Consider the following 25,618-nt stretch of genomic DNA (forward strand, 5'->3'; position numbering starts at 1 on the left):
TGAACTCATGAAAAGACATGACCCCTCAGTATTATTCTTAGTAATACCCATGATGTGGTATTATGGTCAGTCAAGCACACAAACAAACAAAGACACACACAACAGCCTGATCCTGACAGACACATGCACTGTTACCATAACCAGGGGTCTGCAACCTGTGGTTCTACTGTAGAGCCCCATGGGGCTCTTTAACTGCCCCTTTGTTGCTCCATGACGATCAATAATTCAAGCTGCGCGAGGAATGAGATTAGAACAAAGATTCTCTGTTTATTGACACAAATCATTAACTATCTCATCTCAGGTACAACACACATCCAGCAAAAGCACAAAAAGAGTGAAAAGCCATTGTCCTCTGCAAGTTTTTTAAACATTTAAACAGCATTATCCTCTGCTAGCTGAGTGGGAGGGGGAGATACATTTAACAGTATTACCCTCAACTAAAAGGCATACTTTAGTTAACAGAATAGGGTGATGATAATTCAGTTGAAGAGAGAAGAGCCGTAGGACTGAACCTAGGTCTCCGGGATACATTACTTGATATATTCTATTGTTTTGTATTCTTCTGAAAGAAATGAGCTGGATATGAGATAGGTTCCTCCCACACGGTCCAACTAAACATAGACAGAGAAGCAAAGCCAGTGCCAACAGCAAGGGGGTGATACAAGAACATTTAAAAAAGCCTCCGACTGGAAAAATAAACGTTCTAAAAACAAACAAGTGAAAAAGCAAACATTTTTGCAACCAACCCCCCCACATCCCTCTCTTTTATAGGTACAGCATCATATAGCAAAAGACATTCAGAAGGTAGCAGACCAGAATGGTAAAAAAACACTCATGCAAATCAAGGCTGTTTTACACAGAGTCACAAACAACAGGAAAGTCTTTGGCCGGGATTCAATCCAAGAGGCACGCTGTGGCGCAGTTGACAACACAGCTTTTAATGCCAATGTTCCCGCGTTTGCAGAGATTGCATTCACTGAAAATGCTGCTGATATTGACTCAATTGGAAATTCCCTTTAAAATGTCAAGCGCGCTACTTACACAGCTTTGATTGAATACCGACCTACTTCTCGTACAGTACAACAGTGTGCCCCAACAGTCAGTGCCTTCAGGGAGCGTATTCAAAAATCGTCTCAGGGTAGGAGTGCTGATCTCGGATCCGATTTGCCCTTTAAATCATAATGAATAAGAGGGGGAACCTGATCCTAAATCAGTATTCCTACTCTGAGACTTGTGAACACAGGCCCAGGTCTTCTCATGGATGTTGATGATGTTGTTGTTAACTTGTTTACAGACTTCTTTATTTGCTACTGAAGGGATAAAAGGGATAGAATGTGTGTGTGTGTGTGTGACAGACGGTGGTTGTAGGCTCTGTGGTCTTCTGCACACCATATGCTGGTTCACCCCACCATTCTCCAAATAATGTCCCAGTTCTCCCAATTTTACCCCTTATCTGTCCGAAGGGCGAGGTTCTCCCTCTCTCTGTCCGGGGGCCAATGGGGGGTCCTGGTTGGCAAACAGTTTATAACCAATCCCATAGTCCTTTGCTAGGACCCCAATGATCCCCATAGAGTAAAGTCTATGAGAGAGAAGGGAGGTACTTCCTGACAGTACTTCCAGAGACAGACCCAGAGCCGCAGAGACAATCTTCCATGATGGTTACTAGCCATTATTTAAAAAAGAAAGGCGTGATATTTTTTTGGCATCTGTTGTTTTCAGTCCAATATATAGTTTTGAACTCTAGATGTATCATGTTCCCTTCCTTTTTAGTAAACAGTTCTCTTTTTAATTTCAATCGATGTGCACATTAATTCACGTTGTAGTTCCAGTCATGGTTGATGTAATCTCTCTAAAGACAGTCTTATGATATGACATACTACATATGCTGCTCTTTCCATAAAGTCTTTCTCTTCTAGATATACAGTATATTTAAATATAGGATGATCTCTCTCTCTATTCTCTATATAGTATATTGTAAATAGTACTGTCTCCATGGTTACAATTCCTGTGAGCTGATGACATGGAACAATGTGACATTGTACAGAACCTGGTGTCCATTGTTCCATGCGTAGAGCGCACGGTCCCGAGGGTTGTAGTCAAGCATGGAGATATGGGAGTACTTGTTCTGGAAGGCGATGTCTATGTACTCGTACGTGGAGGAGTTAGTGCTGTAGGCGTAGTACACCTTGGTCCCTCCAGAGTAACCGTTGGTAACATAGAGAGTACCACAGATCATGAAGGCTTCGCCAGCGCTCCTCTTGGGGTGGTTGGTGGTCCAGCTCTTGATGATCTGCAGCGTGCTGGGGTTGAGCTTGCTGATGACGATGTTTCCAGCGTTCTGATTGGTGGCATAGACAGCCCAGAGCCCACCCTCGTCCACCATGAGGTCGATGTCGGAGTGGCCGCCCCAGGCATAGTGATACATGTTGTTGTAGCCGGCGTTGTCCAGCTGGCGTGACTTGCTAATGGCGGAGGTCTTGAAGTCAAACTTGATGATGATGTGACTCTGGAATTTGTTGAAGTAAATGGAGCCGTTGTAGACCACCTGACCCGTCCCGGACCAGGGGTGGGGGAGGCGGTGAGACGTGAAGTTGTCCGTCGTCATGAAGTCCGTCATGGACTTGTACTCCCGCACGAAGCGGTTGTTGTGGTAACCGTCCATGTACCACACCTAACAGACAGAGATACAGACGAGTAGAGAGGAGAGAGTAAATATTAACTCAGAGTCAGTAGCAACTTTATAATACAAAGAAGATAAACCACACCCTGCAGTCCTGTTAAAACCCTCCTATCAAAATCCTCAATGCACCATTATGTAGATGGGCTCTATATACATGTGGATCACGCATAATTTCACACTGTAAATCATATCACGCTGTCAACAGAAAGCCTAATTAAATGGGATGCTTGACTCGGAGCAGAGCAGGGAGCAGTGCTCCTGCCTTCTGCTTCAGAATACAAACAGTCAGGAATGACAGGCAGCTGCAGGTGGAGGCAGGCCGGGGCCCAGCCCCACAGGGATAATGCGAATCATTCCGGATAAAAGGCTGCCTAGACCATTTCCTCATTGTTTTTTCAACTAGGCAAGTCAGTTAAGAACAAATTCTTATTTTCATAGACGGCCTACGAACAAGGGTTAACTGCCTTGTTCTGGGGCAGAACGACAGATGTTTTACCTTGTCAGCTCTGGGATTTGATCTTGCAACCTTTCGGTTACAAGTCCAATGCGCTAACCACTAGGCTACCTGATGCCCCATTTGCTCCATCCCCTCCTGCTCCAACCCTCCAAGTTCTGACACACCTCAACTTTCCCATTCCCCCTCCTGACAATCTGATTAGCTAATGGATCTTTGAGAGCCCGGATGTAAGGGCCTTAAGGGTCCAGGAAACACCATCACCAACCTTTAATGTTCTGCTCTTACAGAGAGAGAGAGAGAGAGACCCACACAAACAGACCCCACAGAGCACCAGTCCTAACCAAATTATGAGAAAGCAAAAAGAGAACTACATGACACTGGAAAGAATCAACCAAGAAACAGAGCAAACAATAATGCTATCTGGCCCTAAACAGAGAGTACACCGTGGCAGAATAACTGACCACCGTGACTGACCCCAAGTTAAGAAAATCCTTGACTATGTACAGACTCAGTGAGCATAGCCTTGCTATTGAGAGAGGCTCTCGCCATGTGCCCACTGCCCACAAAATGAGGTGGAAACTGAGCTACACTTCCTAAACTCCTGACAAATATATGACCATATTAGAGATACATATAAAATTAAACATTGATAAACTCCCATATCTGTTAGGCGAAATACCTCTGTTTGCAAGATTTGTGGCCCGTTGCCATGAGAAAAGGGCAACAAGTGGAGCACAAACAACATTGTAAATACAACCTATATTTATCTGTCTTCCTGGTACCATTAGAACACATTACACATGGTCTCATGGATACATGGCACACATGCATAGCACATATTTTACCATCCAGCTTAGCTACCTTGCCTTTAAATGATTATCTTGCCTTACTGTACACTCTCAGACACTCTCACACTACCTTGTATCTCACAAGCAGCAAGGTCCAACGTTACACAGAGAAACCAGAAGTATAGAGCAATACCAGAGAGACCCACATATGTAACATGTGCAGTTTTCCTTCGATGTACAGATGATATTATGACTATGACGGTCATGTATGTTTATGTTTGCGTGTGCTTTATGTATTTGTGCTATAACCTCTAAACCCCAGATCTGCATACAGATCCATGTGTACGTTTTAAAGTCATAAAAACATTTTGGCTGACAAATAAACATCTTGGCTGACACCATCCTTTCATTAACGACCTTGCTGTCAGGGCTCGGGTGTAAACCATGCATTTATTCTCTGCATTTGCATTTGAATGTGTTTTAGTAATAAAAGCTTTTGTCTGTCTATTCCTCCAACAGATGCCCAGCCCAGGAGAGCTAACTCATGACATGGCCGTTTAGTAGAAGGAACGGAACGGAACGGACCGGACGGACGGACGGACAGACAGACAGACAGACAGACAGACATTAATTAAAGCTTCTATTAAGGTCAGATTCTGAAGAGGCAACTCTATTATGGGTGTGTCAGGACTCTTAACAGCCTGGCCTCTTCAACTGAGTACAATTAGTCATGTCACCTGAGTAATATAGTGTGCATTCCAAAGGGCATTTTGATCTGAGCCCTATGGGCCATGGTCAAAAGTAATGCTCTATATATGAATAGGGTGCCATTTGGGATACAGACAATGAGTGTAATGTAAAGCACTTAGTGTGATCTTCCAGTAGCTACCGCCGTAAAACACAGTGCCAAGGAAATCATTACCTTAATGTAGCTGGGCTTTAGACGCTACCGAGGTCAGGAAATCATTACCTTAATGTAGCTGGGCTTTAGACGCTACCGAGGTCAGGAAATCATTACCTTAATGTAGCTGGGCTTTAGACGCTACTGAGCTCAGGAAATAATTACCTTAATGTAGCTGGGCTTTAGACGCTACCGAGGTCAGGAAATCATTACCTTAATGTAGCTGGGCTTTAGACGCTACCGAGCTCAGAAAATCATTGCCTTAATGTAGCTGGGCTTTAGACGCTACCGAGGTCAGGAAATCATTACCTTAATGTAGCTGGGCTTTAGACGCTACCGAGCTCAGGAAATCATTACCTTAATGTAGCTGGGCTTTAATGTAGCTGGGCTTTAGACGCTACATTACGAGGTCAGGAAATCATTACCTTAATGTAGCTGGGGGCTTTAGACGCCTACCGAGCTCAGGAAATCATTACCTTAATGTAGCTGGGCTTTAGACGCTACCGAGGTCAGGAAATCATTACCTTAATGTAGCTGGGCTTTAGACACTACCGAGCTCAGGAAATCATTACCTTAATGTAGCTGGGCTTTAGACGCTACCGAGCTCAGGAGACGCTACCGAGCTCATCAGACGCTACCGAGCTCAGGAAATAATTACCTTAATGTAGCTGGGCTTTAGACCGAGGTCAGGAAATAATTACCTTAATGTAGCTGGGCTTTAGACGATAAGCTAGGAAATTTACCTTAATGTAGCTGGGCTTTAGACCGAGGTACATTACCTTAATGTAGCTGGGCTTTAGGAAATAACTACCTTAATGTAGCTGGGCTTTAGACACTACCGAGGTCAGGAAATATTACCTTAATGTAGCTGGGCTTTAGACGCTACCGAGCTCAGGAAATAATTACCTTAATGTAGAAATAAGGAAATTACCTTAATGTAGCTGGGCTTTAAACGATACCGAGGTAAGGAAATCATTACCTTAATGTAGCTGGGCTTTAGACGATACCGAGGTCAGGAAATAATTACCTTAATGTAGCTGGGCTTTAGACACTACCGAGGTCAGGAAATAATTACCTTAATGTAGCTGGGCTTTAAACGATACCGAGCTCAGGAAATAATTACCTTAATGTAGCTGGGCTTTAGACACTACCGAGCTCAGGAAATCATTACCTTAATGTAGCTGGGCTTTAGACGCTACCGAGCTCAGGAAATCATTACCTTAATGTAGCTGGGCTTTAGACGCTACCGAGCTCAGGAAATAATTACCTTAATGTAGCTGGGCTTTAGACACTACCGAGCTCAGGAAATAATTACCTTAATGTAGCTGGGCTTTAGACACTACCGAAGTGTTAAAGAGTCGTAATTGTACTTTCTCCATGTTCATGGACGGCTGAAATGTGTGTGTGTGTATACCCTGGTATCTCCTTCTGGTGCCGCAGGGTCAGTCATCCAGGATCCGAACCGGGATCCAGACGTCTTGATGGTGACAGGATCACTGATGCCCGTCAACTTCCCACACGCTGTGAAGGAATAACCAACATAGAAATACCTCTCATAGATACTGCATATCATTCTCATAGATTAAACACTGCATCTGTATGATTCATATTGGCTAACATGCTCTAATAAAGAAATCATATTGTACTTACACATAATAACATAATTTACAAATTCATATTCACTCAGCCTTCATTCACAAAAGAACAATAGCATGTGTGTATTGTTGTTTGTGTCTATGTCTAGGCCTCCATCTGTATGTCATCCTCAGAGAATAAAGGTCTTGGGTATTCTGTGCATTATGTTTGTCTGAGCGATGGAGGGTGAGAGAGAGAGAGAGAGAGAGAGAGAGAGAGAGATGGAGAAATGAGGAGAGAGAGAGAGAGACAGAGCAAGAGAAAGAGATGGAGAGAGAGGGGGAGAGAGATGGAGGGAGGGAGAGAGATTTGATTGTTGTTCCAGGTTATGTAGGATCCACTGAGCTCATGCTGCTGCTGCTACCCGTTCTAGGCTGTTTGAGCTGAGCGCATCGTTAATTAGGCTTGATTGAGGAGTTGATATGAAGTTGACATATCTAGCTCCTGAACGCTTAGCTGCGCCGTGTTCCCTGATGACAGCCAGGTAGTTTGATTAATGGGTTTATCATTATGAACAGATGGTTAACAACCTCGTTCTTGTTGTTAGATCTTAATGTTAACTAACGAACAAACAGCTTCGGTCCCGTCCCCTATTATAGTCTCTCTTCCTCTCTATGCTTTTCTCTCTCTTTGTGCGATTCTCCCCCTTTCTGTCATTATCTCTCTGGCACTAATGTGGTTGGGAAATGCAATTATTCATGTCTATATCTATCTTCACCCCTCACTCTTTCTCTCATCTATCTTCACCCCTCACTCTTTCTCTCATCTATCTTCACCCCTCACTCTTTCTCTCATCTATCTTCACCCCTCACTCTTTCTCTCATCTATCTTCACCCCTCACTCTTTCTCTCATCTATCTTCACCCCTCACTCTTTCTCTCATCTATCTTCACCCCTCACTCTTTCTCTCATGTCTATCTATCTTCAACCCTCACTCTTTCTCTCATCTATCTTCACCCCTCACTTTTTCTCTCATGTCTATCTATCTTCAACCCTCACTCTTTCTCTCATGTCTATCTATCTTCACCCCTCACTCTTTCTCTCATCTATCTTCACCCCTCACTCTTTCTCTCATGTCTATCTATCTTCACCCCTCACTTTTTCTCTCATGTCTATCTATCTTCAACCCTCACTCTTTCTCTCATGTCTATCTATCTTCACCCCTCACTCTTTCTCTCATCTATCTTCACCCCTCACTCTTTCTCTCATGTCTATCTATCTTCAACCCTCACTCTTTCTCTCATGTCTATCTATATTCACTCTTTCTATCAAAAACGGTATTATTCTCTCACATTTTGACAGTTTTGAAAGTTAAAACTACATCATGTGTGTGTTTTGCACACTTTGATTCTGGTTTAAATTAAATTAAATATATCAAGCTGTGACTATGAGACCTCAGCAGGTTAACAGCAGCGAGACAAACACAACATCACATGAGCAAACACCACTACTATCAGCACCTTACATAATACCTCCATGGGATTACAGACTATAGTAATAATCTGTGTTTATTTATTTCCTCTAATCACCATGTTCCTATCTTTGGATTATGGTCGGTCTGGACCTCGGGGAGAGAGTAAGAGACGCACATGAGGTCTAATCTAATCTCCTATTGGCCTGAATATGGCTCCAGCCAACCAGAGCTAGACTACAGGGAAATCTAACCCCAAAACCATCAGTTAGTCATTCTGGAATGGAATGATGAGTTGAGGATTATGGAATCAGTGAATAAATGTAGACTCAGTAGAGAGGGAGCAGCCTGATACTAGTGTGAATGTAGACACATTAGAGAGGGAGCAGCCTGATCCTAGTGTGAATGTAGACTCATTAGAGAGGGAGCAGCCTGATCCTAGTGTGAATGTAGACACATTAGAGAGGGAGCAGCCTGATCCTAGTGTGAATGTAGACACATTAGAGAGGGATCAGCCTGATCCAAGTGTGAATGTAGACACATTAGAGAGGGAGCAGCCTGATACTAGTGTGAATGTAGACACATTAGAGAGGGATCCACCTGATCCTAGTGTGAATGTTGACACATTAGGGAGGGATCAGCCTGATCCTAGTGTGAATGTAGACACATTAGAGAGGGAAGGGGACAGATACATATTTCAGGTGTTACATAGAGAGCTGGGCTCAGAGAGAAGAACTATAGGATAGAGAAGGAGGAATGTCTACTGAGATATAAATAAGAGAAGGAGGGAAAGGGAGATGACAGCAGTGATGAAGTAGAACATAGCAATGACGTGACCATCCTCTCCTTTATCTCATCTGATCTCTAAACTCTGTGAACTCTCCTGCTGGGTGACCTCCGACCGCTCTTTTATCTCATCTGATCTCTAAACTCTGTGAGCTCTCCTTGGGTGACCTCTGACCGCTCCTTTATATCATCTGATCTCTAAACTCTGTGAACTCTCCTGCTGGGTGACCTCTGACCACTCCTTTATCTCATCTGATCTCTAAACTCTGTGAACTCTCCTGCTGGGTGACCTCTGACCACTCCTTTATCTCATCTGATCTCTAAACTCTGTGAACTCTCCTGCTGGGTGACCTCTGACCACTCCTTTATCTCATCTGATCTCTAAACTCTGTGAACTGTCTCCTGCTGGGTGACCTCTGACCGCTCTTTTATCTCATCTGATCTCTAAACTCTGTGAACTCTCCTGCTGGGTGACCTCTGACCACTCCTTTATCTCATCTGATCTCTAAACTCTGTGAACTCTCCTGCTGGGTGACCTCTGACCACTCCTTTATCTCATCTGATCTCTAAACTCTGTGAACTGTCTCCTGCTGGGTGACCTCTGACCGCTCTTTTATCTCATCTGATCTCTAAACTCTGTGAACTCTCCTGCTGGGTGACCTCTGACCACTCCTTTATCTCATCTGATCTCTAAACTCTGTGAACTGTCTCCTGCTGGGTGACCTCTGACCGCTCTTTTATCTCATCTGATCTCTAAACTCTGTGAACTCTCCTGCTGGGTGACCTCTGACCACTCCTTTATCTCATCTGATCTCTAAACTCTGTGAACTGTCTCCTGCTGAGTGACCTCTGACCTCTCCTTTATCGCATCTGATCTCTAAACTCTGTGAACTGTCTCCTGTGTGTTTGTGTGTCTGTGAATTTCTGTGTGTGTGTGTGTGTGTGTGTGGAGTGTGTGTGTGTGTGTGTGTGTGTGTGTGTGTGTGTGTGTGTGTGTGTGTGTGTGTGTGTGTGTGTGTGTGTGTGTGTGTGTGTGTGTGTGTGTGTGTGTGTGTGTGTGTGTGTGTGTGTGGTAGTGGCAGGAGCGGAATATGTGGAATGGTATCAAACACATGGTTTCCATATGTTTAATGGCATTCCATTTACTCCGTTCCAGCCATTATTATGAGCCGTCCTCCCCTCAGCAACCTCCACTGGTATGTGTTAAATGATCAAATTCACCTTTGACACATTGGCTAATTGGCTAAACAGAGACAGGCAAAAATATGGAATCATATTTTTTTGTCAGTGTAAATTGGGATTAAACAAAGGTCGGACTGTATCATATTGAGAAACAGGTGTTTTGAAATAATTGTGAGACATACATGTAATTCATATTTAACTGATAGGCTGTGTAGTATTATGTCTGCTCATGACATCTGGAAAGAAGCTAAGGTGTGTTCCAGTGTGTTGAGAAAGGATTGTGTTTTTCTTTTCAGGTGTTTCATGTGTGTACGTAGTGTATGTTGTGTACATAGTGTATGTAGTGTACATAGTGTATGTAGTGTACGTAGTGTATGTAGTGTCCGTAGTGTATGTAGTGTAGGTAGTGTATGTAGTGTACGTAGTGTATGTAGTGTACATAGTGTATGTAGTGTATGTAGTGTACGTAGTGTATGTAGTGTATGTAGGGTACGTAGTGTACATAGTGTACGTTGTGTATGTAGTATACATAGTGTATGTAGTGTACATAGTGTATGTAGTGTACGTAGTGTATGTAGTGTACGTAGTGTCCGTAGTGTCCGTAGTGTACGTAGTGTATGTAGTATACATAGTGTATGTCGTGTACATAGTGTATGTAGTGTACGTAGTGTATGTAGTGTCCGTAGTGTATGTAGTGTACGTAGTGTACGTAGTGTCCGTAGTGTACGTAGTGTACGTAGTGTCCGTAGTGTACGTAGTGTATGTAGTGTATGTAGTGTACGTAGTGTATGTAGTGTACGTAGTGTATGTAGTGTACGTAGTGTCCGTAGTGTACGTAGTGTATGTAGTGTACCTTGATGTAGAATGTTTCTAAGGTGTGTACTACATGTGCCTGAAGCTTTCACTCTGGTGTGTGTGTATGTGTGTGTGTGTGTGTGTGTGTGTGTGTGTGTGTGTGTGTGTGTGTGTGTGTGTGTCTGTGTGTGTCTGTGTGTGTCTGTGTCTGTGTGTTAGAGTGTGTGTCAGAAACTTTCTCAGCCTACCTAATTTTTGCATGCATGCTCGGAGTCTCTCCTCAAGACCTGACACTCGGTTGTGGAGTTCCTCGTAGTCATAGGCTCCCATCTCCTCCTGGAGCTCGCTTAGAACTGACGTCAGATTCTGGACCTCCTCCTTAAACTGCAATACCAATTTGGCATCGGCTTTGTACTCCTCCAACACTGGTATCAACGGCCTAATCTCCTCCATTTTCGATTTTATGGCCTGAAAGGATTAAAATAAGCTGGGTTCAGTGTCATGCCTGGAGACAAAAAAGAAAAGACTCCCAAAAAGTTTTTTTAAAAGGAGAAAACACCTATCTGGCCCTGACTACTCTAGCCTGGCCTACACTGACATTCTCTCACAGTAACACAATAGCCCTGTGTGTTTGTGTGTGTGTGTGTGTACAGTGTGTTTGTGTGTGTCTGAGCAAACAAATCCTGATGTGTGTTCCACCGTATTGGCGAGCAAGCAGAGGCTCCGTCCTGATGCAGACGAGCCGGTACGTTAAACACAAGCCCTCAGTACACCAGGAAACAATTGGGAAAGCTCTTTATTGGTCATCATCGTTTAAAATGCAACAGAGTTACATGCTTTTACATGTCACACACAACAAAGGGTTTCAGATGTTATTATCACTAATGTTTATAGGTACGTAGTTGTCTTTAGTAACCAAGTATGCATAGACAAAAAACAAAAGTAAAAAATAAGAATAATAACTGTAAACAACTAATTGTTTTCTTTTAAAAAAGCCTTTTGATGGAAATGTTCTACCAGTAACATGCAGAAATAGATCTGTGGTAGGTAGATAGATAGATAGGTAGGTAGGTAGGTAGGTAGGTAGGTAAGATAGGTAGGTAGGTAGGTAAGATAGGTAGGTAGGTAGGTAGGTAAGATAGGTAGGTAGGTACACTCTTAGAAAAAAAGGTGCTATCTAGAACCTTAAAGAGAACTTTGGGTGTCCCCATAGGAGAACCCTTTGAATAACCATTTTTGGTTGCAGGTAGAACCCTTTTGGTTCCAGGTAAAATGCTTTGGGGTTCAATGTAGAACCATTTCTACAGAGGCTTCCCTTTAGGAACTCTTTTTTCTAAGAATGTAGGTAGGTAGGTAAGGTAGATAAGGTAGGGAAGGTAGGGAAGGTAGGTAGGGTTGGCTGGTTGGTTGGTTATTTGGGAAAGGGGTAGGTGGGGGTTCAGGTAGGTAGAGTGGGCTGGTTGGTTATTTGAGAAAGGGGTGGGTGGGGTTTCAGGTAGGTAGAGTGGGCTGGTTGGTTATTTGAGAAAGGGGTGGGTGGGGTTTCAGGTAGGTAGAGTGGGCTGGTTGGTTATTTGAGAAAGGGGTGGGTGGGGTTTCAGGTAGGTAGAGTGGGCTGGTTGGTTATTTGAGAAAGGGGTGGGTGGGGTTTCAGGTAGGTAGAGTGGGCTGGTTGGTTATTTGAGAAAGGGGTGGGTGGGGTTTCAGGAATGGTAGAGTGGGCTGGTTGGTTATTTGAGAAAGGGGTAAGTGGGGTTTCAGGTAGGTAGAGCTGGCTGGTTGGTTATTTGGGAAAGGGGTGCGTGGAGTTTCTTAGTAGTAGTAGTACTAATGGTGCGAAAGGTAAATCATGAACGCTCGTAAATCTCGCAGTACTGTGGTAGCCCAGTTCAGGTGGAACATGAGATTGACCTGCCTCTTCTTCTCTCTTTACATGTCCTAAAGTTAGCCCTGCAAGCAAGAAAATAACATACTGTTGACATCTAGCTCACTAACCTATCTAAGAGACACAGAACAACACACACTGGATTAGAGAGTATGTTAAGCATGCTTTGAATTTGCACTCATGATATGAATGTGGGAGGCATGCATTGGAAATGTAGACACTCAGTCAGGGATGCAGGGGGTGGAAATAGTTGTTTTGTGATTGATACTGCTGTTAATGCTGAGACTACAATACATGGTGAAGTTTAGTCTATCATCATTAGACAGGTAACTGGAGAGGAGTGGGAAAATGGAGTGCCAGGAAACTTACATCAATGTGCATGTAGCTTCTGACTATGGGTATGCTCGTAAATTGAATCTGGATTGCCAGAGTGCGCTCAGAGTGCGCTCTGGGCGTTCGTAAGTTCAGAGAGTTGTCAGATTGTACATTAGTAAATTCAGAGCGGTTCGCTCTCGGAGCGTTCAGAGCGCACACTGGATGCTCTGGTCGAGGAGTAGGGTTGATCCGAGCGATCTGACCTCACAACGGCAGTCAAGCACCCAAGCTAACTGGCTAACGTTGGATAGCTTGATAGCTACTTCCAGACACAAACTAGTCAACACCTCACTCTGACCATTTTACTCGCCCTCGCAGAGCTGTTTAGGCTGTTTACATGTTATCTAGAGTATTTGTGACTGTAACTGTGCGGCTGGCATCAATTTAATGATGCTTTTTTGCCGACGTTTACTGACGCCGCCATATTCAACGGGTGTTGAGCGTTCGGAAATTCATCAGTTTTTCTGCGCACTGGCGAGGTGCTCTAAATCGGAGTAGATAGCCAGAGTGAATTTACGAACTATGTGGTTTTAAAAGTTAGTTGTGACTTACTGGTGAATCTACTACCCTCTCTCATTGATTAGTTCAATCAATCAACCAATCAACCGATCAACCAATCAATCAATCAAAGAATGTGTGGTGCTAAATTGGCATTGGTGATAATAATTTTAAAGGCAGGAGAGGGGAGGAAAGGAGGAAGGAAGGTGAGCCAAGCAATGAATGAATATCTGGTTGATGATAGTATTTGCATGTGCCCACTGAATTGTCCAGTATCCCTCCAGCTCGTACCCCAGAATGAATTATGGTTACTAGTGTTATTAGTAGTAGTACTAGATTTAGTGGAAATGGTAGTTGCGGTTGTAATAACGGTTACAAGCCAATTGTGTTGTGGAGGAAGAAGACTGTTTATTTAGATATTGAATCCACAACCTTCCTATCAAAAGTCCTAAGTCCCGGGTCTTTAGTTAATTTTGATACAGTCCTGATACATTACAACTCAGAGCTGTTCCTAGGGACTATAGAAAACACTCTAGGTGAGGTTGGTGATGCTGAACCATAGAAAAGGAAATATGCAGCACACCTATGGTTCAATCTCAACACTCATTCATTAACCAGTAATTAAATATAGATAATAGATAAGTATTGAAATTGCATTTTTTGAGTGCTCTCTGTTGATAATCTGCGAGGATCCAGCATCTAAGTATCTTTTCAAACAACTTTAGAATAAGAATGTTGTTGATTATCATCTGATGCTGGACCATATCCTGAGTGGGCCGTGGGCACACACAAAAACCCATCCATGGAGGGTGGAGGTGGTTGTGTCTGATGAGTGGCAGTGGTCATGGTGATAGCCCCATAGCCCCAGCAGGGTGGGTTTAGGTGTGCTGGGCTGCTGCTGTACCTTGTATTGCTTGGCGATGTTCTGCTTGTGGTTCTCCTCCACCTGTCTGAACTTGGTCTCCAGACCTCTCAGCTGCACCTCCATCTTCTCCACGTACTGCAGGTCTCTCTGGGTCCGCTGGTCCAGCACCTGGATGGACTGGGTCATGTTCTGGACCTATCACAGGGGAGATCAGGGAGACTTAGAAATGGGCATGAGTACACTCAATATGGCCACCGATTCATCCATCACAGAACATTGGCTTGAATGGGGATGCCCATTCTAGAAATTATATTTCTATAGCATGGGCTCATAGTCTGTGATGTTGAACTGGTTGAGGCAGGGTGCTGCTCCCGTAGCTTGTCTGGGGATGCTCTCCATGTGTCTGTGTTTGTGTGAGTGCATGCTTGGGCTGCTGTCAAGGATGGGGGGGGGGGGGGGTCGCGGTCTGTGAGGTAAGACATGACAGGTCATTAGTGTTGCTGTGGACATTATGTCACCATAGTTACCTTCTCCAGTAGCTGCCTCAGCTGTTTGGTGCGGGCGTCTCGTGAACACATGGACTGCTGCGGTGCCACCACAGTGCACACACACCTCCCCTCACTGTCCTGGGCAGAACTGTACACCTGCCATGACTCCTCTGGGTTCGCTGGCAACACCTGGAAGAGAGAGATGGAGGGAAGGATGGACAGAGAAAGGGAAAAAGGGAGCGAGAGATTCAGAAGCAAGAAAGAAAGTGATGTTCCATAAAGTGGGAAAGAAGAGGACGAAAGAGAGAGAAAACAGGAGAGTGTTTGAGAGAGGTGAGAGGTGAGGAAGGGATAGAAAGAGATGAGGGGATGAAAGGAAAAAAATAAGAGAAAACAGATGAGACAAGAGAATAACAAAAGCATTCATCCTATAATCCAATTGTCAGGGATTTGTTGAATAAAGTATTGTACCCCATCCCTCCTCGCCTGCTCTCTGACTGAATAGGCTTATCTTAGCAGTACGTTTCAATCACACGGTGTATGCTTGTGGTGACGTGTCGCACCCGTTGGAGTGGTGGAGTCGTGCGTTAAACCCTCACTACTACATAGATACAGCCAGAGCTTACATAATGTCAGTCTGACTGTGGGATGCACACGCACGCAGGATTGCGCACGACGCCATCTGGCCATGATGAGAACCGTTAAACTCCTCCTGCCCTGCTCCAGCAAATTATAACATGCCATCAGAGGGGATTGGCAGCCTATCGAACTGGTCGAGACTTGTCCAAAAACTCATCTATGTACATTATCAAAGTTATTGGTGGCCAATTATAAAACAACACAAATAGAAGGTGTGACATTGTCAAAACTAAACAATCAACACAGTCCAATCAGTCCACATTGAGACTGGGCTAGCGCCAACAGCATCCTGATCCTGAATCGACACACTCATCCACAATCTATTGTTTCACTGTAGCCTACATCATGACCATCCTATTTCAATAGTGAACATTGATCTAAGTGCATTATGATGTTTTTGGCGCACTACTGTCATAGGATATAGTGCTTGGATACTGTTTTAGTCATCCCTGTACATACTATCCTATAAATTCACCAAAAATGTCACCAATAATGTACTTAAAATGTGGTAAATTAATTGAAAATAAAACTATGTGAATGTTTAAAACCAACTGGAAACCTTTCCATATTCACTTCACAGGGGCATTGAGTGAATATAGTGACAAGGTGGATAGTGGATTACTAGGTACTGTAGCACTCTACTACACTAGCTTATCCAGACATTAGGACTATATCACCATGAAAGGCAAGTTCGTTTGGAGGAATCTTTTATCAATAATCCCGCGGGAGTACAGATTAGAGAAAGCAAAGCACTCCACCCGACTGATCTTTATTACGATGTAATAACGCAACATTTTGTCCATCTGATCATCAAGTATTAAACTAAAATGACTATGTAGGCACGGGGATCTTTATTCGTTACAGTACAGCCTTTACATTGAAGTAGATAGTACTGTTCATTTTTAAATGACTCTATTGAAATAGTGTATGTCGTGATCCAATAGCTTTTTGCCAAAAATGTAACCCATGAAGGCGTGGGTTTTATGAATGGTTTCATAGTCAACCTTAATACGTAAAATATCTCACAAAGTATGAGACGATTTATATTTCATTATAATCATAACAATTTACTTTGATTAACCAAAAAGTCAGATTGTGCTTGACAAAGACACAAGAAGACAAGAAGCCCCGCGTAATAAAATGACCTTTTTTTTCTCTGGTGCGCCCTTCATTCGATAATCAGAGACCCCGCTGAACGGAGGTTGCCTGGCTGCCGGGGACAAAGAGGAACCCAGCTGACTTCACTGGAAAGGTCTGGATGCGAAATTTCATTTTCACAAAATGTTTACCTTGCAGCGTTTTATCAATGGCAGCATCCAAACAAACTCATTGTCGCTCTCGGTCTCCACCGCGCGCCCTTGTTCTCCTCCACCTCTCACAATGCAGCGCGCTCCCACGCCCCTCCTCGAACATACAATAAGATACAACGAGACTATCTCGCTCTCCGTCTCTATATCTATCCCGCGAGTGATCAACATGAGAGAGGCGATATTAATCATGCCTCTGAAATTCGATTTTCTCTAAGATCTGACAAGCATCCAGGCGCTGAAAACATAAGCAGCACAACATAAATACTAGTGACCCTGTCAAGCAACAAATATGAGATTTTGGTGGAGGCAATAGCCTAGTAGGCCTAAATAAACTTTTAATAATTCATTAACCAACCAAATAAAATCCTCCAGCCAGGTAAAAATTGGTAGCAAAACCAGTAATTTTTTATGCAGACAAAATGAACCCGCGGGAAGCGTAAAGTAGCGGTGCCACTTACTCCGGTGCTCCTGTCCGGGTAGCCTGCCCTCTCCGCGGTGAGCTTGGTGGTGTTGAGCCCAACTAGAGAGGGCAGAGTCTGCGACATCCAGTTCGTGATCATCGCCATGGTGCTCAGCACAACGCCGATCTTCAGCAACGGCACCGACATCTCTGCACTCTGCGTTTAACCCAAACCAGCTTCATTCTATTGGAGCACAATCCGTCGAGAAACGAGCAAGGCAATCCATGTTGCCTAGCGAAGCCATAGCCTTCTGGAGTACCACCCGTATCCCCGGTTTGGTCGGTTGTTCCTTGGACATCACTGGTGAAAGGCTAAAGGGTTCGGAGTTTGGAAAAATCCCGCAGGTTTGCAGGTTTGGATCAGATTAATGATAATAAACCCTCGATATCGAATCTGACAGTCCCGAAAGCCGGGAGAAAGTGTGATTGAGGAGCGGTTTAGAGAGAAAATAAAATGTATCTGGATGGGTATCTCTTTCTCTCTCTGTGCTGTCCCGCGCTCTGGTGGTTTTCCCGTTCTCCGTTCCTCTTTAGTTCACGCCCTCCGTCCGCCTCCTGCCTCGCGCGCTCCTTGATTAAGTGCAGTGAATACACACAGGCTGTTCCAAAAGGCTGAGGGAGGGAGGAGATGCCTACCGATCTATGGCAGCACGAGCAACGCGTAACGGTGATGTAAGCCAGGTTCGTCTTGCCTGCTGCTCGAGACGCCCTTCCCGGTGTCACCGGGGGTCGGTGGCTGCCTGGCTGGTATTATCTCGGATTGCGAGTTATTATCCCCGGGGGGATTAGGCAAAGAGCAGTTTCGGGTAAGGTCGCGCCACCCTCGAGTGCTTAATTTTCCAGGCCGGGCAGGTGATATTTTTCTCACCCCACCCCCGTGGAGCGCGAGCTGTTGGGGTACGGAGAATAACTCAACTTGACGTTAATTTAATGATCAACCCCATGTAGTCCGTTATTATTCTATTTAATGAAGGTGAGCTAGGCAATAAGGATCATATATAGATATATATGGGGCGGTAGGTAGCCTGGTGGTCAGCCTAGTGGTTAGAGCGTTGGGCCAGTAACCGAAAGGTTGGTGCATCGAATCCCCGAACGGACAAGGCAAACATCTGTCCTTCTGCCCCTGAATACGGAAGTTAACCTACTGTTCCTGCTGTAGGCCGTCATTGTATATAAGAATTTGTTCTTCACTGGTTTGCTTTGTTAAATAAAAAATATACACGCATAACAGGGCATGCAATATGGATAACGGCAACGTATAATCCCAAATGCATTAATACACGTCAACAATTGTATGTCTTTATTTAAACAATCCCGACAGCGCGCAACTGTCATCATCAGCACTGCATTCGAGTATAAAATAAAATTGAAGAGATGTATGGCCTATGCGAAAGACTCTGGCGCCATCGTGTGGCTGCTTTCGGTATTGCTTGTAAACCAAAGGGACAGTAGTCATAATATTGTTCGTTAAATAGCCGCGCGATATCACATGAATGTCACAACCCAATTTAAGTGTGTATGAATAAATGCGCCACCAAAGGCTTTCTGACGGTGTTAAACGCAAACATAACAACATTCATGTTCTGCTGGATTATGGATCTTTCTCTCTCTCAACCCACCCATGAGTTTCTGTATTATACTCTGTTAGGAGGATATCTACTGGATGAACACCAGAGAGTGAGAGAGAGACCATGAGAGACTGGAAGAAAGAAGATCAAGAAGAAAAATCACAAGTGAACCCTTTAAGAAATCTACCACACCAGAATTGCCACAACACCAATATGACACACCAGGGCCCATATTCCCAAAGCACTCAGAGTATGAGTGCTGATCCAAGATGACATGGACAAGGATACCTGGCCCTAGGTCAGCACTCATACTGTGAGACGCTTTATGAATACGGGCCCAATACCTGTCCACTTCTTTTCTCCCATCACCTTGTGAATATTTTGAATCCTCCCTTTAATAATTAGAATCATTTTACTCAATACATTTTTGAATTACAAAGCAAAGCAAATCTGTCTCATGTAAAAATTGTGAAGAATCAGAGCACTGAGCAGAGCACCAAGCAGAGCACAGAACAGAGCACCAAGCAGAGCACCGAACAGAGCACCAAGCAGAGCACCGAACAGAGCACCGAACAGAGCACCAAGCAGAGCACCAAGCAGAGCACCAAGCAGAGCACAGAACAGAGCACCGAACAGAGCACCAAGCAGAGCACCGAACAGAGCACCAAGCAGAGCACCAAGCAGAGCACCAAGCAGAGCACAGAACAGAGCACCAAGCAGAGCACCGAACAGAGCACCGAACAGAGCACCAAGCAGAGCACCGAACAGAGCACCAAGCAGAGCACCAAGCAGAGCACCAAACAGAGCACCAAGCAGAGCACCGAACAGAGCACCAAGCAGAGCACCAAGCAGAGCACCTAACAGAGCACCAAGCAGAGCACCAAACAGAGCACCAAGCAGAGCACCGAACAGAGCATTAGAATACTTGTTTAGTTCTCCACCTATAGGCTTAGATGTAATACTGCAAGTTATTACATCAAGACCCCAAATATCCACAGTGCTATATGGGCTACTTCTGTCCTCACAGTAATGCAATATGCTGATATAAATAAAAGACTCACTCTCCCATTCTCTCTCACCTTCACTCTATTTCCCCTTCCCTTTCCCGCTCTCCCCCTCTGTATCTGTCTCTTTCTCTCTCTTACTCTCACTCTCTCTGAGTTTCTCTCTCCGTCCCCCTTCTCTCGCGACCTTTCTCAGTGTACAGAACACAGCAGTTGTGACTCTGCAGGACAATTTGAGGTATCAGAGGGGGTCAGTTCACCGCTGTGCCCTGCCCTGTCCATCCCAGCTAAATCCAACCCATCCCTTTCCTGCCCTGACCTCTTCTCCCCTGCCCAGCTCTGCTCACCCCAGCCCAGGGCCATCTCAACTCTACCAGTCAGTTAGCATATCAGTACTAAGCACTAATACTCTACACTAACACTCTCTGGGACGATTTCCCCAACAGAAATTATCCTAGACCTTGAGCATGGTTTTTAGTCCATGACTAAGCTTAATCTGTGTCCGGGAAGCCCTCCCCCTGACCCTCCCCATGGACAGATCAGCTAATAGGGGATAAATCAGTGGACCAGATCGGTCAGTGGAGGACTGCTCAGTCTTGTCATGCTTGGCTGACTATTTCACAGAGAGAGACATGTTTATAGGATAAATGTAAAAGGACAATATAGCCATTTCAGATCGTCTACGTGTACAACTGAGAAAGTACAGTTTAACATATGTACACTAGTACAACTCTGTGATGATAACTAACTTTCAGAGTTTCACTTGCATTGATTTATGAATAAATCAAATCCAAGTCGTCAATCACAGTATAATGTAATGCAGCTGCAGACACTCCATCTTTCTCTCTTTCACAATAACTGAATTGATTATATTGTAAACTTTTCATTATAAACACCTATTTCTCTCTCTCTCTTCTAGCGGGTGTAGCGGGCTTGAAGCCTTCAGGGAGCTGCCACGGGAACAGCTGGCCCTTCTCTGCATACCTGACAACATACACCAACAACAACAACAAACACTCACTATAGTATTTCTGCTTCAAAAACATGTTCATTAAGAAACACAACAAATACTTCCCACACTAGCTATGCTTCAAACATGAAGGAATTCTGGAATTAATACTGCCCAGATCCTCAATAAGGTCTGACTGCGGCCCAAGACCAGGATAACTCCAGGGATGAACCGCCCAGGGAAACCAATCCCCCTTGTCGCCGTCAGACCCTTCTCCACATACTAGCTATGCTCTGAATACATGTTCATTTAAAAACTCTGGCACACATACTGCTCTAGGGGTCTGACGTGTATGCCAATATAATGACGTGTATGCCAATATAATGACGTGTATGCTAATATAATGACGTGTATGCTAATATAATGATGTGTATGCTAATATAATGGCGTGTATGCTAATATAATGACGTGTATGCTAATATAATGACGTGTATGCCAATATAATGACGTGTATGCTAATATAATGACGTGTATGCTAATATAATGACGTGTATGCCAATATAATGACGTGTATGCTAATATAATGATGTGTATGCCAATATAATGACGAAAAGGATGTGGTGGATCATCTGATGTGTTAAGGTAGAACATCTGTCAAGATGTGAGGACGGATGTTGGTTATATTGCCTGAAGAATTGACAGCCAGTGTGTGTGTGTGTGTGTGTGTGTGTGTGTGTGTGTGTGTGTGTGTGTGTGTGTGTGTGTGTGTGTGTGTGTGTGTGTGTGTGTGTGTGTGCCTGTCTGTTTGTGCCTGTCTGTCTGTGCCTTTGTGTGTGTGTCTTTGTGTGTCTGAGAGAAAGTGAGTGTGTACATGAGTGTGTGATGGAGAGAAACAGAGAGAGAGATAAAACGACAGAGACAGAAAGATGATGTCCATCATTGTGACTTGTTGTTGTTGTGCTCCAGACCACAGCAACTGGCACAAATCATCCTCCACGGTTTACAGTAGAAATAATACATTTCATTTCAGTGCATACTGCAGACCATGTCTCTCCAACCTGTTCCTGCAGAGCTACAGTCCTGTTGGTTTTCACCTCAACCCTAATCTAGTGCATCTGATTCTAATAATTAGCTGGTTGATGAGCTGAATCAGGATACAACTGGGGGTTTGAGGGAAAATCTACAGGAGGGTATCTCTCCAGGAAGAGGGTTAGAGAGTCCTGCTGTAGACTAAGGACAGTGAAATAACACAGATTGATATGTACACTGGCCACCTCAGTGACATCTCCTAAATACTTGTACGTTCCTCTAAAATAAAACAATAGCCTGCAGTGGCAATGTTTTCAGAAAGACATCTGTATCTGTCCAGGCTGTAGGGGTAAAAGGGAAGTGGGGAGACATAAATCATCACCTCTAGAGCAAGTTATGTTGAAACAGAATCTGTTCAATAAATGTGAGTCTGGCTTTGATCACAAAGAAATGTGCTGCACTTTCTATCTCTGCTCTGCTCTGTTCTGTTCTCTTTCTATCTCTGCTCCTTTCTCCCCCCCCTCTCTCTCTCTCTTTTGCTCTCTCTCTTTCTTACTCTTTTTTCTTTCTCTCGCTCTCTCTCTCTGTCCCTCTCACACACTCTCTCTGTCTAACTCCAACCCTTATTTCTCTGTCTTTCTCCCCAATCTCTCTCACGCCGACTCTTTCCAAAACACCCAATTTCCCTCTACCTCGGCATCCTTGAGTGTGATGTGTGTGGTGTTTGATGTTGTAAGGGTTCTGTTGTCGGTTAAGCTATAAATAGTGCTCCACGGTGAGTATTATAGTGGTTCTGATAATGCTGGAGGCCAGTGGGGGTTGAGGCTGTAGCCACGGTGAGTAGTATAGTGGTTCTGATAATGCTGGAGGCCAGTGGGGGTTGAGGCTGTAGCCACGGTGAGTATTATAGTGGTTCTGATAATGCTGGAGGCCAGTGGGGGTTAAGGCTGTAGCCACGGTGAGTAGTATAGTGGTTCTGATAATGCTGGAGGCCGGTGGGGGTTAAGACTGTGGCCACAGTGAGTATTATAGTGGTTCTGATAATGCTGGAGGCCAGTGGGGGTTAAGGCTGTGGCCACGGTGAGTATTATAGTGGTTCTGATAATGCTGGAGGCCGGTGGGGGTTGAGGCTGTAGCCACGGTGAGTATTATAGTGGTTCTGATAATGCTGGAGGCCAGTGGGGGTTGAGGCTGTAGCCACAGTGAGTATTATAGTGGTTCTGATAATGCTGGAGGCTGGTTGGGGTTGAGGCTATAGCCACGGTGAGTAGTATAGTGGTTCTGATAATGCTGGAGGCCAGAGGGGGTTGAGGCTATAGCCACAGTGAGTATTATAGTGGTTCTGATAATGCTGGAGGCCGGTGGGGGTTAAGGCTGTGGCCGCGGTGAGTATTATAGTGGTTCTGATAATGCTGGAGCCCGGAGGGGGTTGAGGCTGTAGCCACAGTGAGTATTATAGTGGTTCTGATAATGCTGGAGGCCAGAGGGGGTTGAGGCTATAGCCACAGTGAGTATTATAGTGGTTCTGATAATGCTGGAGGCTGGTTGGGGTTGAGGCTGTGGCCACAGTGAGTATTATAGTGGTTCTGATAATGCTGGAGGCTGGTTGGGGTTGAGGCTGTAGCCACAGTGAGTATTATAGTGGTTCTGATAATGCTGGAGGCCAGAGGGGGTTGAGGCTATAGCCACAGTGAGTATTATAGTGGTTCTGATAATGCTGGAGGCTGGTTGGGGTTGAGGCTGTGGCCAGATATTGACTGACCTTGTTACAAATTACATCCATCCAAAATGCTCACGCACAGTCACACACTCAAACACACACATGCAATCATATAAACACACACACACACACATGCATGTACACACACACACCAATGCCATCCAGGGCCACAAACTACAGTGTCAACACAGCCCCTTACAGACAACATGCAGCACCCAAACTGTATAATGCAGGATGACGTCCAACCTCGTATGCCTTTTCCTCTTCAATCAAGGAGATCAGAAGGGCAACATGCACAACAGAGTCAGCATTACTGAGAGCTCAGCGCAGTGTTTGTGTCACAGTGTTATAGGGCGACTACAGTGATGTGTTGGTCATGGTGAAAGATGCATGGGAGAGATGAGGGCAGCAGAGTGTCTATGTGTTTTGTGGGGTCAGCTATTTCTCTCTGAGGCTGTGTGATGTAGAAAACACACACCTCACTTGGCACCAACGTCAGTCCAACAACATCCTCTGAGTGATATTTGACAGAGCTGTCCATTAACATTAATCCAATCTGAAACAAAGTAAATGTTGAGGCCTGGGGTTGAATTTGTATTAAAAGGGTTTAAAAGAAATAGATAGAATATTGTGTGGTTGATGATTGTACATTGGGAAATAGATTTCCACATAATGGACATGTTGACCGAATGATTATGTTGAACTAATGCCAATTTGTTTTGGTAGCCTGATGTTAGCTTGTTTATGCACAAGGGGACAGGAATGAACAGTATGTCTGTGGGAATGAACAGATACACCTGTAGTTTGGTGAGACCATTTTAAATATATATATATCTCTTTTTTAATTTTAAAAATATCTGAGCAACCCTTTACGTAAACATTTGTGCTATACTTTTGGGAATTAACTTTGAACTGTAGGGTTAACTGTGCACACCATCGTTTCACAGATTGACAAACGCTGTGCTGGTGATTAAGACATTTTACAATAGAACAGCACTTGACTATATTCTTCAATTACATTATCAACCATTACGGCCTTGGATACTTCTTAGGTGATTGGATTGATATTTCGGGGTGGATAATCGTTCATGCCAGACCAATAACATTTCATTTGGTTGGTTAGAACAAAGACCTCCTTTCTCGTCTCCATAGTCAGGTTCTCAAGCTCCACAGCAACTTCTCCTTTGGTCTCATTCAAAGGACCATGCTGTGTGCTGTGCTACTTGAAATGCAATAACATTTGACTGCTTGTTATTCGGAACAAACGACACATGCAGAATACCGATACATATATCAGACACATCATAATGATTCGATTTAGAATGAAAAACAATAACCATTCTGACATAATCCTAACCCTCACACAGATGATTTGGTTGGATGGGTTGATTTGTTATTCATTCATTACATTTGCTTATAATTTATACGTGTGTAATATATGTGTATATTTACACATTTGTGTGCATGTAGTATTTTGTACATCTCTATCCCTGCGCATTACACAGAGCCCCGTTAGAGTTAGGCTATGTGACATTCATTGGGCGCTGCTGGCGCTATCTGCGCCCGTGTAGCATAATGTATCCACATCATCGCCATGTAATCCCACCCGTTAATCTCTTTAAACGCGGAAACTGGCTAATTCACTTTAGCTCTGTCTAGGCTACCGAGAAGACACCGGGTACTAATATTTTATCTCGTGCCAAGTAACTGCTCACCACAGCGTAGCTCTAATACAGTGGGGAAAATGGCGTGTGTTTAAACCTACTTGAGTGAGTTCTGTGCCCATCAACACGAGGACGATAAGACTCAGGATCTTGCTCGAGGGCTGCATCTCTTTCCTCCGGGTGTGTGGAACCAACGCTCTCACATGCAGATCAGACCTTTTGCGTCCCCCGCACGGAAGTCCTCTCCTCTCCGCTCCCTCGTAGCGCTGAGGTCGCTCGCTCGCTCTTATCCCTCAGCAACCAAATAGTAGAAAGCGAGAAATCGGTATTACGGAATCAGAGTCTCTTAGCATATTTATTTCATCTCGGCTCCTCGGTCTTGGTGTTTCTGTTCTTTCTTCTTTTATTTCTTCCTCTCTAATCGCCACAACGGGTTCTGATAAACATTTGCGAAGGGAAACGTTGGTTTAAAATACGGGAATCAGCACTGGTTACTCAGATATTGCCAAAACTTTGCCTCCCTGCCTGGA

At 44.3% G+C, this 25,618-nt stretch overlaps 1 protein-coding gene across 3 annotated transcripts; it reads right to left on the reverse strand.

Moving 5' to 3' along the window:
- On the reverse strand, positions 1-25,618 carry LOC139408479 (noelin-like). Of its 3 annotated transcripts, none has more exons than XM_071152422.1 (6): positions 25,190-25,618; positions 14,785-14,934; positions 14,297-14,452; positions 10,883-11,102; positions 6,241-6,347; positions 1-2,671 (listed from the first exon to the last, which is right to left on the reverse strand). In XM_071152422.1, exons 1-6 carry the CDS (start codon positions 25,253-25,255, stop codon positions 1,997-1,999), a joined length of 1,374 nt encoding a protein of 457 aa, XP_071008523.1. In that variant the 5' UTR covers positions 25,256-25,618; the 3' UTR covers positions 1-1,996. The 3 variants fall into 3 exon arrangements, with proteins under 3 accessions (XP_071008523.1, XP_071008522.1, XP_071008521.1); XM_071152421.1 differs by lacking the exon at positions 25,190-25,618 and adding an exon at positions 17,153-17,642; XM_071152420.1 differs by lacking the exon at positions 25,190-25,618 and adding an exon at positions 16,674-16,883.

This window comes from Oncorhynchus clarkii, chromosome 5 (assembly GCF_045791955.1).
Source record: "Oncorhynchus clarkii lewisi isolate Uvic-CL-2024 chromosome 5, UVic_Ocla_1.0, whole genome shotgun sequence".
In the NCBI taxonomy this organism is placed as follows: domain Eukaryota; kingdom Metazoa; phylum Chordata; class Actinopteri; order Salmoniformes; family Salmonidae; genus Oncorhynchus; species Oncorhynchus clarkii.

Coding starts and splice junctions, on each gene's coding strand:
- LOC139408479 (XM_071152420.1), bottom strand. CDS start 16,883: ATGATTAATATCGCCTCTCTCATGTTGATCACTCGCGGGATAGATATA. Junction 14,935..16,673: donor CATTGATAAAACGCTGCAAG/GTAAACATTTTG, acceptor TCTCTCTTCCAG/GTGTTGCCAGCGAACCCAGA. Junction 2,672..6,240: donor CACCAGAAGGAGATACCAGG/GTATACACACAC, acceptor TCTGTCTGTTAG/GTGTGGTACATGGACGGTTA.